This window comes from Pseudorca crassidens, chromosome 16, assembly GCF_039906515.1.
Source record: "Pseudorca crassidens isolate mPseCra1 chromosome 16, mPseCra1.hap1, whole genome shotgun sequence".
NCBI classification, from domain to species: Eukaryota; Metazoa; Chordata; class Mammalia; order Artiodactyla; family Delphinidae; genus Pseudorca; species Pseudorca crassidens.
Window position 1 is genome coordinate 15,914,917 of NC_090311.1, and position 14,313 is coordinate 15,929,229.

General features: G+C 45.2%; 2 protein-coding genes across 23 annotated transcripts in view; both read left to right on the plus strand.

Annotated features, from left to right (window-relative positions):
* ABLIM1 (actin binding LIM protein 1) overlaps positions 1-11,726 on the plus strand; it is a 312,026-nt gene extending 300,300 nt beyond the window's left edge. For 3 of the 11 annotated variants that reach the window (XM_067709328.1, XM_067709325.1, XM_067709327.1), the window contains exons 17-22: positions 819-965; positions 3,625-3,716; positions 4,920-5,031; positions 6,774-6,838; positions 7,478-7,538; positions 8,301-9,149. In XM_067709328.1, coding sequence (XP_067565429.1) covers positions 819-965; positions 3,625-3,716; positions 4,920-5,031; positions 6,774-6,838; positions 7,478-7,538; positions 8,301-8,416 — 593 coding nt within the window. In that variant the 3' untranslated portion in view covers positions 8,417-9,149. Of the gene's footprint in view, positions 1-818; positions 966-3,624; positions 3,717-4,919; positions 5,032-6,773; positions 6,839-7,477; positions 7,539-8,300; positions 9,214-10,266; positions 10,348-11,460 lie in introns of those variants that run through there. The other 8 variants (XM_067709332.1, XM_067709329.1, XM_067709334.1 and 5 more) reach the window with 7 other exon arrangements.
* A 623-nt stretch (positions 11,727-12,349) lies between these two features.
* The window catches only part of AFAP1L2 (actin filament associated protein 1 like 2), a 123,676-nt gene continuing 121,712 nt past the window's right edge, over positions 12,350-14,313 (plus strand). For all 12 annotated transcript variants that reach the window (XM_067709310.1, XM_067709307.1, XM_067709308.1 and 9 more), the window contains exon 1: positions 12,350-12,620. In XM_067709310.1, the coding sequence (XP_067565411.1) occupies positions 12,473-12,620 (148 nt within the window). In that variant the 5' untranslated portion in view covers positions 12,350-12,472. The remainder of the gene's footprint in view (positions 12,621-14,313) is intronic.

The following is a 14,313-nucleotide window of genomic DNA, read 5'->3' on the forward strand; positions in this document are numbered from 1 at the left end:
CGAACTAATGCTGCTCCTATTCTGGCTTTTGTGGTTTTAAAGCTGGATGACTCATTTGTATATGCAGCCCCTTGAACAAAACAGCGAGTGGGTATGGCAAACCCAAGTCTCAAGGCTAAATTCCTGCAAGCTGACAGTGGATTCTCCTGCTGCCACTTCACCTAGGAATCAAGGACACATATACAATAGGCAAGGATTGAAATGAACAGGACCAATATTTTTGTGGCTGAGAAGCCACAAAAATTCAAAGCCAACCAACTCTCCTACGATTAACACCTACAGTCAAGTGACAATGTCATGCTTTTCACTAACCTCTTTAATTTCAAATTAACTAGATTCAAATTTCTAATTGCTCTAGAATTGTCCAGTGGAACTTTCCGGGATGATGGAAATGTTCTATAACTATACTGTCCAATACAGTAGCCGCTAATCACGTGTAGGTATGGATCACATAAAATGTGGCTAGTGCCACTGAGGAACTGAATTTTAGTTTTATTAATCGTTTGTTTTATTTAATTGTGTTCATTTAAACGTGAATAGCCACGTGTGGCTCGAGCTAGTATTGGACAGCACAGCTCTGGAACAAGATTTTTCAGATGTAGAACAGATGTAGAATGAAGCTTTGCTTCCGGCAGAACGTAAGGAGGATGAGTCGAGTTGTCACTAGGAACTGTTAGTGACGGGGTGATGGATAACGGTGATAAACAGCTCTCTGGAGTTCACACTTTTTGCCAGAGCACGAGAAAACTATGTAAGAGGATTGTATACTGCCATGACCTTACAGACCGCTAGCTAAGCTGCCCCTGATTCCCATCCAGATGCAGCTGCCTTGGCAGCCCAGAGCAAGTCTTCAGAAGACATCATCAAGTTTTCCAAGTTCCCAGCAGCCCAGGCTCCAGACCCCAGCGAGATACCAAAGATTGAGACGGACCACTGGCCTGGTCCCCCCTCACTTGCCGCCATAGGTATGCAACGGTAGCAGCTAAGCCACATGGACAGATTGCTAGGAGATCTCAAGATGCAGTGCTTAAAAGTATGCAAGGACATGTGTCCTAGTGTAAAGACTTTTTAAGAAAGTATGACCAAGAGTTAGAACAGTGAAAAGAACTAAGGTAGTGTTAACGTGTGTGCAGAATGCTTCAAAAACCCAACCACCAGAGCCTTGTGCTAACCAAGCCCAGTGAGGTGCAGAACTGGTCTAAAACGGGTGTTTTGCGTGGACTCTCAGTTATTATTGTAAAGTCAGTAACTTTTTTTTTTTTTTTTTTTTTTTTTTGTGGTACGCGGGCCTCTCACCGTTGCAGCCTCTCCCGTTGCGGAGCACAGGCTCCGGACGCGCAGGCCCAGCGGCCATGGCTCACGGGCCCAGCCGCTCCGCGGCATGTGGGATCCTCCCAGACCAGGGCACGAACCCATGTCCCCCGCATCGGCAGGCGGACTCCCAACCACTGCACCACCAGGGAAGCCCCAGTAACTCTTTTGAACATAGTTGAATCAAAGCCTCCTACCAAGAACTTCGTTCTATATAGTTAGAGCATAGTGGGTGGATTTACTGAGTGTCCACAGAAGTGTGACTTCTTTGAATTAAGTTTGTTTTAGATGATTTCTGGGTTGTAATTACGATTCTCTTAACAACCAATCTTAACGCTGAAGCTCTTTCATTTTTCTTGCCTGATCACGTTCTGCATTACTAAGAAGGGCTGTTACAGAGTAGCAGGTGTTCTGGAATATTACTCATGTAAAGCTACATGATTTCACATCTGTCATTTCCATGACTTCTGTGCTAAAATGTCACATTGGAGCTGTTTCATTCTTTGCTTTGAACCACACATTTATGCTTTAGAACTGTCTGTGTGTTTACTGCTTTGTCATTAGTGAAATCACTTGGCCCTAAAAAATGGTATTAGCAAACTCAGAAGGTAGCACTGAAAATTTAGTGAGTCAGCTTTACAAAGATATGACTATCTTATCACATTTCTGTTGACAACCTAAAAGGCCTTCAATTTTCCAAAATTCCCAAATTTTCTTCATCCTGCTATTTTTTGCCAAGTTATTTTTGGAATAACTTTTACAGGCAATAGAAGTGGATTTTAAAGCAATTGATATCTATAGAAATAGTTGAAGGAAAAATCTATTATACCTCCTGGGTTCCTTATTCACAAGTATTCTATACGTTATGTTGACTTAAGATGTATCTAGTTCTTGAAAACTTATGTCTATTCATTTTTGTTCGTGTAGATTAAAGAGAGAAAATTCACGTTGATATTCATGATTTTAGAAACTAAGACTCAGTCGTCAGCTTTTTTTTTCTGCTGGTCCACATCCTTCAGGCAGTTCTTGGGGCCGCTGAGGTTCCTAGTTCAGTCGTGTTGCATAGCAGGGACATTAAACAGCTAAACTTTGGGGGAGAATTAACATTTTGTTGTTACCAACTGTCATCACTAAATAGTTCGGGGTTCCAAAATGAAGAAAGCTTCTGGTCCATTAATCCAACTGATCAAACCCTGAAGGTATTAGTTAGAGTTTATTTTGATTAGATTAGCAGGCTTTCCTATCTCTTCCCACAGCTAAATTAGTCCAAGCCACTTAGGAAAAGCGATAATTATCTTAATTTTCCAGACATCCAGACAGATTCCTCCTTTCCCCTCCATCTCCCCTTTTCCAGGAAGCTTAAAAATTGTACGTGATCTGCTCTATTATACTGAAATAAGTAACTTTTTAGCTGCATTAACCCTTTTTATTGGCCCATTAGTATAAAACCCTTTTGTGACCATTTTCTGAAAGATTAAGAGCAAGGAAACATTAGAGACCCATCTCTTCAAAGAAAAATAAAGCATGCTTCTTTTTTCTTTTTTTTAAAAAATATTTATTTATTTGGTTGCACTGGGTCTTAGTTGCAGCAGGTGGGCTCTTTAGTTGTGGCTTGAGAGCTTCTTAATTGTGGCTTGCTGCCTCCTTAGTTGTGACGCACGGGCTCCTTAGTTGTGGCATGCAAACTCTTAGTTGTGGCATGTATGTGGGATCTAGTTCCCTGACCAGGGATCGAACCTGGACCCCCTGCATTGGGAGCGTGGAGTCTTAACCACTGAAGCATGCTTCTTAATGAATTTATTGGAGGTAGAAGACAGGGTGATGGTATGGTGACAAACCTAAATATTCAGAAAAAGAAAACAAGATTTTTAAATTCATCACAAGAGACTGTTTTACCTATTTGATGGTATCTAGATGAATCTGGCTTCCTCTCTATTTGAACAATGACCTCAGGGACATGAAAATAATAACCGTAGATGCCCCTCCCACCTACTATGGAAGCTCTGGCAAGTGGCCAGTGGGATGACTTAGACCCAATCGTAATGGCAAACCGAGTTCTAATTGAGCAGATCAGATTGTTGGGAGGCATGCCTTACTGAATCACATTTTTGGACTGGCTTGTCGAATGGGGCCCCGTTGTCTCAAGAAACCAGCTGAACTGGTGGCAGGCTCTTTTTTCCCATGTGTTGTTCACGAATGTTGAAGACCACTGCTGACTCTGCCCGCCTGACACGTTGAGCACAGGTGGACTAGTCCCTTGAGCTCCCCTTGCTGTGGGGCTAACGTGAGAGGTTGTCTTTGCTGTGGACTTAGGAGCTGACATGAGACGCAGATCTAGTGGCAGAGAGGAAGACGACGAGGAACTGCTGAGACGCCGGCAGCTACAAGAGGAGCAATTAATGAAGGTTTGTCCTTAAACTACTTTGCTGCAGCCTTCACTTCGGTTCTGTCTTCTGTCGATCCATGTTACTGAATGATTGCTATGGGCGAGCCACCAAGATTAGCAGGGGGCACTCCCAGCCCTCAGGGGCTTACGGTCCAGTAGGAGAGACAAGATGGGCATCTAGTGACTGTAATAAGGCAGATACTTAGCGGGTTCTGGAAGAGGTGACCTGGAGGTCAGAGAGACACGGAATGTTTGGGCCTTTTCGAGGAGAGCGAGACTCTGTGTGGGGTGTGTGGGTGTGCGGTGCATGTGTTGAAAGGATGCTGAAAGGCCAGGTAAAGCCAGAGTGCACTCCGAGGTGGTACAACACCTTCCTTCCCTCACGCAGGCTCTGCTGAAGGGATTCCCTTGGGAAAGAGCCTTTCTCCAAGTCTTTCCTCAGGACTCATAGGACCTTGTGTGTGTATATCTGGGCCAAGAGAGAGGGGATAAAATGGACTGTCACTAAGACATCCTCATTGTACACTCCGTCTCTAGCTAGGCCCACAGCATCCCAGAAGGCCTGGGGTTGAGGGAGCCTAGACATGATCAACTCCTACCAATAAGGGTCATTTTCCAAAGATACTTCATCATATGGGGAATGCACATGATACTAGTTATATAAGGATACAAAGTTACATTTATTATGTGTTCCCAGTTTTGTATATTATGTGCGTAGAAAACTACTGGATAGATGCAGATGAGAATGTAAATGGTGGTGTCTCTGAGTGGTGGATTATGGGTTCTTCTTTCCTTCTGGGTTTTCTAGAATCTGTACAATGAGCATGCATTATTTTTTCCCCTGTTTTTAAACAAATCAGTGTAATTTATCTTTAAAGGCTACTGTCCCCAGTCTTCCCTTCCCACATCAAAAATCTGTACATACTCACACATTGCCCTCCTGAGTCTACCTGCTGGTGCTTTGGGGGGAGGGCAAAGGAGGGAGAACACTCTTCTGATGTGGAGCCTGGTTTAGGGCAACAGAGCCTTGACATTGAAGGGACTATGGTGGGTTCAAGGTCCAAGACCTGGCTGACCTTTTGGGGAGCCACCAGGCTCTGGGACAATATGCCTCAGCCCTCTCCAGAGTCAGGAACTTCTTGCAGGATCTCCTAAAAAGAAACTGCAGTTCCCTAAAAGTAATTGCGGGCTTCACTTTCGTTTTTCTTTTCTCTGTGAATAGCTCAACTCGGGCCTGGGCCAGTTGATACTGAAAGAAGAGATGGAGAAGGAGAGGGAGAGCCGGGAGAGGTCCTCCCTGGCCACCGGGCGCTATGATTCTTCCATCAACTCAGGTGAGCAGCAGACCCACCGCCTTCCCTGAGCCAGGAGCTGGCCACCTGCCTGCAAGGAGCCTATTTTGACGGTTCCAGGAGAGGCAGGGTGGTTTCTGGTGGAATCTACAGAGTGTTCTATAGGAAAGGAAATGTAAGAATCCTATGTCATGTCAACTTAGCTTAAGAGCCTGCCATGGCTCTTCCTTAAATGTATGTTTCCTTCCTGTTGGAAATAGGGGGAGCCCTTGGAGGATCTCAGGAACCAAGAGGGGTCAGTTCCCTTGTGCCGGGTCTACCTTCTAGAACATACATCTCAGAGGGAAGCGGCAAAAAGAAAATCCTCACAGAGAACAGAATGCTTTTTAGAACTTTGTTCTTTTTTTTGATTTGGTTGCCCTGTGGGCCATTAGTTCCCTAACCAGGGACTGAACGCGTGCCCCCTGCGGTGGAAGCACAGAGTCTTAACCACTGGACCGCCAGGGAAGTCCAAGAACAGAACGCTTTTTAACTGTAGAGAGCATGAACAGTTTTTTCAAAGTATTATGACTTTAGTATATTCAATATAAGAGCTGAGGGCTAACAGTGCTGTTGTTGATACTTTTGAAAGAGATTACTTATATACTGGGCTGAAATAGTCTTTCGGTATATTTTCCCCTGCTTATACTTGTCATAAGCCTGTTCTCTTTTAACCCACAAGATATGTTCTCACATGTTGTGAACTAGTGCCTAATTTTCTCTCCTGAGGATTCCTTTAAACATGTGTTTAGTGCTTCCTCTGCAAACACTTCTGCTAAACATTATTTCATTTAATCTTCACGACATACCAATGAAGTAGATGGTATTATGAGTATTATCATCTTCCCCATTTTGTAGATCAGGAGACAAGTAAAGGGAAGTTTAAGTAACTTACCCGATGTCACATTGCTGATAACTACCAAAACTAAGGTTTAGGAGTCCAAGTATTATAACCCCAGAGCCTACACCCTTAACCGGAATGCCCTGCTACTTCTCATAGATGTGTCACTGGCATTAATCTTGGATTAGGTAGTTTAGTAATCTTTAGAGTTCCTTCCAATTCTGCAACTCTGTTGTATAAAAATAAACAGCACTGTATCTACATGGGTCAAGAAATGAAGACTTAACAAGATGGAATACGATGCCCGAAGATGCAGAGGTGTTAAGTTGCAGAGCCAAAACCCAAGCCCAGGTCTACTCCCTCCAAAGCCCAGCAGTTTATGAGGTGTCCACACTGTTGATCAATGGGATACCCTATCCCAAGCCTCCCAGGAGTCCACCTGTGGTTGACCAGTAGATCTTGGTAACGTAAGTGTCGGCCTCCAGATCAGTTATTGCTGCCGTACCAACTGGGGCTTGGGCCTGTGTATCCCAATAGCCCTGGGTTTAGATCATTGCTTAGATCTTTACAAGCTGAGCAGCCGTGGGCAAGATACTTACATTTCTATTAGCCCCTATTTCTTCTCCTGTAAAATGGAAATACTACCATCATTATTAGGATTGTGTTGAGGATTCAGAGATGCCAAGCACTTCTTCCTTCCCCATCCCTCCTCGAAAATTTCACTGCCCACCCATTCCCTGCATCACCCAAACATGGTGGCATTTTATGAACATTTGAGCCCAATATTTGGATTGTTTTTTTCTAAATCCTCTATTCTGTAGGGTAGAAGATACACTGCCGACTTCATGAAAGAATTGGACTTCGGGTTCCTAACAATTACTTTTTTTATCTTTCTCTTATTCAGCTTCACATGCTCTATCATCGAAAACCTCATCTCTCCCAGGCTATGGGAAAAACGGGCTTCACCGGGTGAGATTTCTCAGTTACTCGTTTCTGAGTCTCTTCCCTCTTGAGTCCTGGTGGAAGTGCTGATGTATTGTCTGAATACATCTGACAATATGATCTCAGTGTTGGATATAATGAAAATTGTAATCACCCTGCTCTCCTGGTAAATCACTTTGAGTTACAGGCAAAATAAGATATTTCTATTGAGAGAAAGAGGAATTGACTTTAGATAAAAGAATAGCCTGTATAAGCTTATGGGAAGACTAGATTAATTGTGTGCCCAATATTTCTACAGTCAAGCAAAAAGTAATTACCGGAGCCATTATCTCTGCTGTAAAAAGATACAGGAAAGTTTGTTACAACCTCCCTCCCCACAAAGCATAGAACAAGTGTAACTGTGTAGCTGTGATGTGGAAAAATGTGTTTTTATTTATCAGCAAGAGATACTTGCTTGCCAAGGACCTGCTGAGCAGTAGCATAGGATATACCACAAAACACAGGTATTTCATAGAAGAAGAACTACGTAGGAAAAATAATAGGGGTCCAGGAATTCGGCTTGGGAGGAATTCTCAGGATTTTGTAAATCCCATCTTCCTTTTCGCCTGACTCCAGAATGAGTACCGTGGAGCAGATTTGCTAATGGTGTGTTTTTCTTCATTTCAGCCTGTTTCTACAGACTTTGCCCAGTACAGCAGCTATGGGGATGTCAGCGGGGGAGTGCGAGGTGAGGCCCCTGCGGCCGGGTGTTGGCTGACCAAGGGGAAGAGGGGCTGTGCTGTCACAGGCATGTTAGCTGGGCTCAGGCTGTGTCACATCCTACGGTCAGATCACATCTGTCCTCTGAGCCATCAGGGCATGTATTAAAATCCCAGAGGGTCTCTCCTGATGTGAGACCACAAGAAGCGAGTTTGTAGGAGGGAATTCATTGCTCCTACTATGTACCGAGCACTAATTAGATCCCTGGAAGTACCGTGAAGCAAGACAGGGGCCTACCTTCAAAATGCATGTGGCTACAGATGAACTGGGGTGCAAGGCAGAAACAGAGACACAGATGTAGAGAACAAATGTATGGACACCAAGGGGGGAAAGCGGGGGGCAGGGCTGGGATGAACTGGGAGATTGGGATTGACATATATACACTAATATGTATAAAATAGATAACTAATAAAAAATGCATGTGACAGAGACAGAGAGAGAGAAACTCTGTGAGATAAATGCTACGATCGGAGATGCAGAGAGAAGGGAGAAACACCTTCAGGGTGTCAGCTTCCACAAGAAAGGGTGTTTAAACTGATAACTAAAACCAGAGCGGGCATCCTCCAGCTTCAGGGAGCAGCCAGGCAGTGTGCGCAGAGACCCGGAGCCAGGAGAGCATGGCTTGTTGGGGGATGTTTGGAGAATTGCAATAGGTTATAATCTCTGTTGATGTTTCCCTGTTTTAATATGGGCTTGCCCTTCTGAGATTTTCTTTTTCTTTCCTTTCCAGACTACCAGGTATGGAACACTGTCTTTCCCAAGTTGGCCACACCAGCAAAACAGCCTTTTCACAATCCAGACATGTTCTGCTGCTCCAGGGAAGGGTTTCTGTTGAGAAGACCCTGACTTTAGTTGATCCGTCTAATCTTTAGTCCACAGATGTGAGGAGCCATGAGCAGCACGCATGCCTGGTGCCCGGGTCAAGCTGGTCCTGCAGGCCTGCATGAGCCACACCAGGTGTCCGAGGACCCTCTTGCTCTGCCTTTGGAGAGTCCTCTCTGGGGTGGAAGTGGACCTGCATCAAGGGTCCACACACATACAGTTGCTTTTTCTTTTAGTTATAACCACTCACTCCTTGAGGCCCTCCCCTCCTCTGTGTGGTCACAGATGAAAAGAAACCCCTGTCTTGGCCAATAGGAAAGAGCTGGTGTGGTACCATTCCTTTTTTCCTAGAACCTAAACCTTGTAAAATGATAATGGAGAATGAGAAAAGGGGAAAAATGCAAAGAAAGCTAAGATTAGAATTAAAAAAAACAAACAAACATAGACCTGGCAATTCTTTGACGTACCATATACTTTAACACGTGCAGCCTACATTCAGGGATTAGTCAATAGTTATTAAGCCAAAATCTTTCATCAGCTGGAGTATAAAAGCAGCATTCCCACTATCCCTGGTTTTATTTAACAAGGAGCTCATTTTGAAAAATCCATGGTAATTAAAGTGACACATCTCTAAAATGGCCGTGAAGATTTGAGACCCAAACAGGGAGGTCTAGGAGCCCACAGAGCTCTCCCTCAGCTCCCCATGCTGCCATGGGCCACTCCTGAAACCTGCATTTCTGCTGCAGACCCTCCCAGATGGCCACATGCCTGGAATGAGGATGGACCGGGGTGTCTCCATGCCTAACATGTTGGAACCAAAGGCAAGTGTGGCTCTTTTTCTCTTTCCTCTCACATGGGATGAAACTGACACATAACCCTGAAAAGATTTGATTTTGTATCTTTTTCACCATCTTCAGGGTTGAGACCCACTTGGCTGTAGCCCAGTGCATTAGGCAGGGTGTGTCATAAAGCATCTTTCCACTCTGTGGGTTTTGTCACACCGAGTCAGCAGGTTTAAGCCCTCGCTGGGTCTGGTGCTGTGTGTTCCCAGTGAAGTACCAGCACTTCTCTCCTGTGACCTCGGTGTGTACTTGGCCCCTGCCATGAGCATGGCAAAGCCTGCTCCACGTGGAGCAGCTGCAGCGCCCTCCGGATAGGGTGACCAACACATCCTAGCTTACCCAAGACCTTCCTGGTTTTAGCACCGGAAGTCTTGCATCCTGGGATCCTCCTTAGTCCCAAGCAAACTGGGATGATTGGTTGCCCCAGCTCCAGAACATCCTGTGACTCCAAGGGTATCCAAGAGCTGTGCTCCTTGGTGACTATAACTGGGGCTTATTTCAATACGTCATCTACCAAAACACTGCTTCTGGGACTGGATTCATGAGCTGGACATGGAACGAGATTTTTTAACCCTACAAATGTGTACTGCCTTGTAAAACATAAACCTCTAATTTCAATTCTCTTCCAATTTTTACCTTCATCCCCAATACATAGTAAGTTGTATTCTTTTACTCAGCAGCGCCCTCCAGAGGCACAGTGCCACATGAGACACTTGTGGGTATTGGGAATGTATAGGAACCTGCCCCTGTCTGCTGGAGACTTGAGTGAGGAACACCCATCACTCTAATACTCTAACCATAGTGTCTTAGAAGCTCTATCTTGGGAGTCTTAGATTTTAGGTAGCTTCTGCTTGTTGATAAAATGGACAGCGGTGGGAATATTTCCCTGGCAGTCCAGTGGTTAGGGCTCCGCACTTCCACTGCAGGGGGCACGGGTTTGATCCCTAGTTGATCTAAGATGCCACATGGCCAAAAAAAATAAAAATAAAAACATGGACAGCAATATTCTAGGTGTTTTTCTTTGCTTCTCAGATATTTCCATATGAAATGCTGATGGTGACCAACAGAGGGCGCAGCAAAATCCTAAGAGACGTGGACAGAACCAGGCTAGAGGTAAAAAAAAACAACAAACAAACAAAAAAACTTGTCCCAACTGCATATTCCTGTGCATTTTCCACAACTTCCCCCTAAGAAATGTTCCAGTTAAGGCAAAAAGATGAAAAGGATCAACCTAGGTTAAACTAAGCTAACTTGGAGGAAAACCCAAATTTGTATTTAAGAGATGAGCATAAAAATGTATGGTAAAGTTCAGAAGAACAACCCAGGAGATGCAGTATGATTTTAGTCATTTTCTCTGGAGATTTGGCGTTGCCCTAATTTATGGCTGGGGATGTGGAATGGAGTCTCCATCACTCTTCAGATACCCCCAAATCCTTATCTTTCTCTGAGCCTGGGTTGAGTTTGTGGAGATTGGGGAGGGAGTGTTCACTAAAGAGGTGTGTACTGGGCAAGTTTCTCCCTTGGCTGTTTCCACATTCCTTGTCGAAGGGTTCGCTGGGTACACATACCCAAGGCCTCCTTAGATGTGGAAGACTGATCTTTGTACTTTTCCATCTGAATGGTTTTAATTAAGGAAAACTCTGGCTGCTAATCTCATAAAGAATCATTAATTTTCTCTGACAAAAAGCAGTACATCTGTATGTGAGGTCAGGCTGGCACAGAGAATAAAGGCTCCACTATCCTAAGAGAACCTTACTAGGCGGACAAGAGATTGAAGTTCTTGGTCTCCTCAGAAGACCAAACATCCCACTGCTGAGCCAGGAAAAAGCCCCAGGGATGCCAAAGGACCACTCTGGAAGCCTCTCTCTGGCTTCCTTATTGCTCTGGTCCATTTTCCCTGCATCTCCTCAGCGTCCCAAGGACCTGAAGTGGAGTCACCTCCAGGATAATGACTCATCTTACCGTGCCCCATCGCCATTCAATGTTATCAACAATCATCATTAATACTCCACCAGCTCTTTTCTTTGGTAGGAAGGGTGCCTCACCTGGCCTGGCCAGGTAAGGAACCACTGGGTCCAGTGCCTGCTAAGAAGCCTCAGAGATAAACTCCTCTTCCATCATTCTGCCTTTTGCTCTTCAAAACAATTACTTATAAACTGGAGAGCAACTCTCAAGGTCATCCATGTGGCCATCAGGACTGACCACTGTTCTCTTCTCCCATCACAGCGCCACTTAGCCCCAGAAGTGTTTCGGGAAATCTTTGGAATGTCCATCCAGGATTTTGACAAGTTACCTCTTTGGAGACGCAACGACATGAAGAAAAAAGCAAAACTCTTCTGAGTACCACACATAGACAGCAATTAGAAAAAGGACTGACCATGGCGGTGACACATAGGATGTCGTAGTGAGCCCCAAACTTGATTGGAGACTTTGCAAACTACTGTCCCTCAGCAACAAAAGGGAAAATCTGATTAAAACACCCATGAGCCAAATGATGGGCCAGCCCGTGGCAACATTCGCCCAGAAGCAGTGGGGTAGAAATGTCTGTGTTCCCACCCTCGACAGTAGTGTTCACGTGTGACCTTTTTCCATCACCTTATGTGCACAGCAGGAGCTACTTTTGTTTTCTTTCAACTGTTATTCAATAATAGTGTGACTGTATGGGTAAGAGCCAGCAAGTGCCCTTAGGATGCCGCATGGACAAAAGCAGTTGTAATAATTCCAAAGTACGAGTATATTTATTATGTAGCGCCGCGGCTGAGAAGGAAGAGCCCGAGGGATAGATCCACGTGGCAGCAGCCTTTGCCCTCCCTTTCCTCACTGGCCTCCTGCAGCCCTGCCTGGGCTTCAGCAGGAGGGAAAGCAGAATCGGGGCCCCCGGCAGCTCTGTTTCAATAGCCACCAAAGTCATTTTTAACATGGCTCCTTGTCCCCTACTGTTTGCTAGGACCTGATTGGCAAATTACTTAGCCTATTATTATTTTTTTTGCGGTACGCGGGCCTCTCACCGTTGTGGCCTCTCCCGTTGCGGAGCACAGGCTCCGGACGTGCAGGCTCAGCGGCCATGGCTCACGGGCCCAGCCGTTCCGCAGCATGTGGGATCTTCCCGGACCCGGGCACGAACCCGTGTCCCCTGCATCGGCAGGCGGACTCTCAACCACTGCGTCACCAGGGAAGCCCACTTAGCCTATTATTAAAAAGAAAAAAGAATTAAGAGAAAGAGAGGAAAAAGGAGTGAATGAAAATTCTCCTTAAACCCTTTTCTACTTCAGAAAGCGTGCTCCTCTGCACCAAGGACAGGAGATGTCTCAGCCCCGCAGCCCTCCGCTCTTACAAAGAAAGGAAAGGGGGATTGTCTCCAGATTGGCCCAGTTGTATGCTGTTAGGTGAGTTTTGTCCAAAGGCCACAGCAGTCTTGATCAAAAACAAAAGTTCTGTCTCCTCTCAATGCAAGTTCTCCCACCCAGCAACCTCTGCTCTCTATCTGGCATTCTCTAAATCACATCAAGCCCTGGCTGATTTTGGTTTTTTTAAGGTCTTTTCAGTAGTAGGCTAAGGAAAGGCATGTTTTTCTCTTTGAAATCTCTGCAACTCCAAGGTAGATTGCCTCAGAATGATTTAATTTGGTCTTTTGAGCTTTCTTTCTTGCCTAGGTCTGTGGACTTCCTGGTTTGCATGTGTGCGTTTATGTGTTTTCACTCACCCAGGGCAGTTTGGTGTGTCTGCATGTGCTTTTAAATTTCATTCCTGCTCGAATGTTTGTCCCACTGTGCTGCAGCTCCTCAGGGACATTTGCACAGGTGCACATGACTCAAAGGTCAAGAGTGAGGCTAACTGCATCCCTGCCACCAGGTCCCCTGTGGAAGGGTGTTGGTGGTTAGAAGCCAGCATATTCCATGTAACTCAAGTCAGCATCAGACCGAAGACCGCAGACCTAGGATCAGACTGTGTGTAGACAGCAGAACATCTCACCGGAGTCCTCAAACTCAGTAACACAACATTCACATTGGAGCCGAAGATTACCCCAAAACTTGCATTTAAGACCCCACCATGGTTCCTGAAAGCCTCTGGCTGAGACTCAGACAGGACGTGACTCACATGTAGGAGGTTGTCACATCTATTCTCATGCTTTGGGGCTCTGTTTAAGAATTTAAACTCTATGTTAAAGCCAAAGAAGAAAACATCTGAACTCACCTGCATATGCCACTAATAATAAAAGCTCAGAAATTCTTCCTGCTGGCACCGAGTATTAGAATGAGTTAGTAGCTGACACCAGTGGTAAAAAGCAAGTAGAATATTCTTTCTGATCTTGTACTGCAGACCTAACTTGTGACACGCTCTAGCAACCGGGTGCTGTAGTGAATACTGCAATTGCTTTATAGTATTCTGTGTTTCCCAAGGGAATCTAAACCTGCCTGACCTTTGCTAGACATTGAATGTTTGAGGACTCTTCTCACAAATACGTGTGTGTGTGTGTGTGTGTGTGTGTGTGTGTGTGTGTGTGTGTGTGTTGGACCTACTAACATATTTAGCAAATGGCTCTGATGAGGTAGATGTGAGGAGACCAGCTCCTCCTTGGACTGAAGGCAGACTGCAGCCCACAGTTTTGCCCCTTCATCTATCCGTTGCCTCTTGCTTCATTCAGTACATCCGCTGTCCCACCTTCTGTGACCTCTCCTGCATGGGTAGCCTGGGCACAACGCCTGTGTGTCCTAATCCTTGCTTCGCTCTGGCAAAGTGTGAGGGGTGAGGACCGTGGTGTAGTCCCAGTGTTCCCCTGCCACGACCAATAACAAGGATGGCCAAACGTAGCCGAGGTTTCGGCTGGAGGAGAGGTTTTTTTTTCATTGGCTAATGAGTTATAATCCACGTACTTGCAGATTAAATGTCAGTGTAAGAAAAATGGCGATGATAGTTAAAGAACTGAGCCCTAAATTTGCCGCCACTAATGAAACTCTACTTTTCTTGTAACTTTTGAATTCAGTTTTGCATCCATCTTGGCGGGGTCGGGGGTGGGAAATAGCTTCTTTCCATATCAAGTGTATGAGCTAATTTAAACTACACCGTGCAAAAATGCCT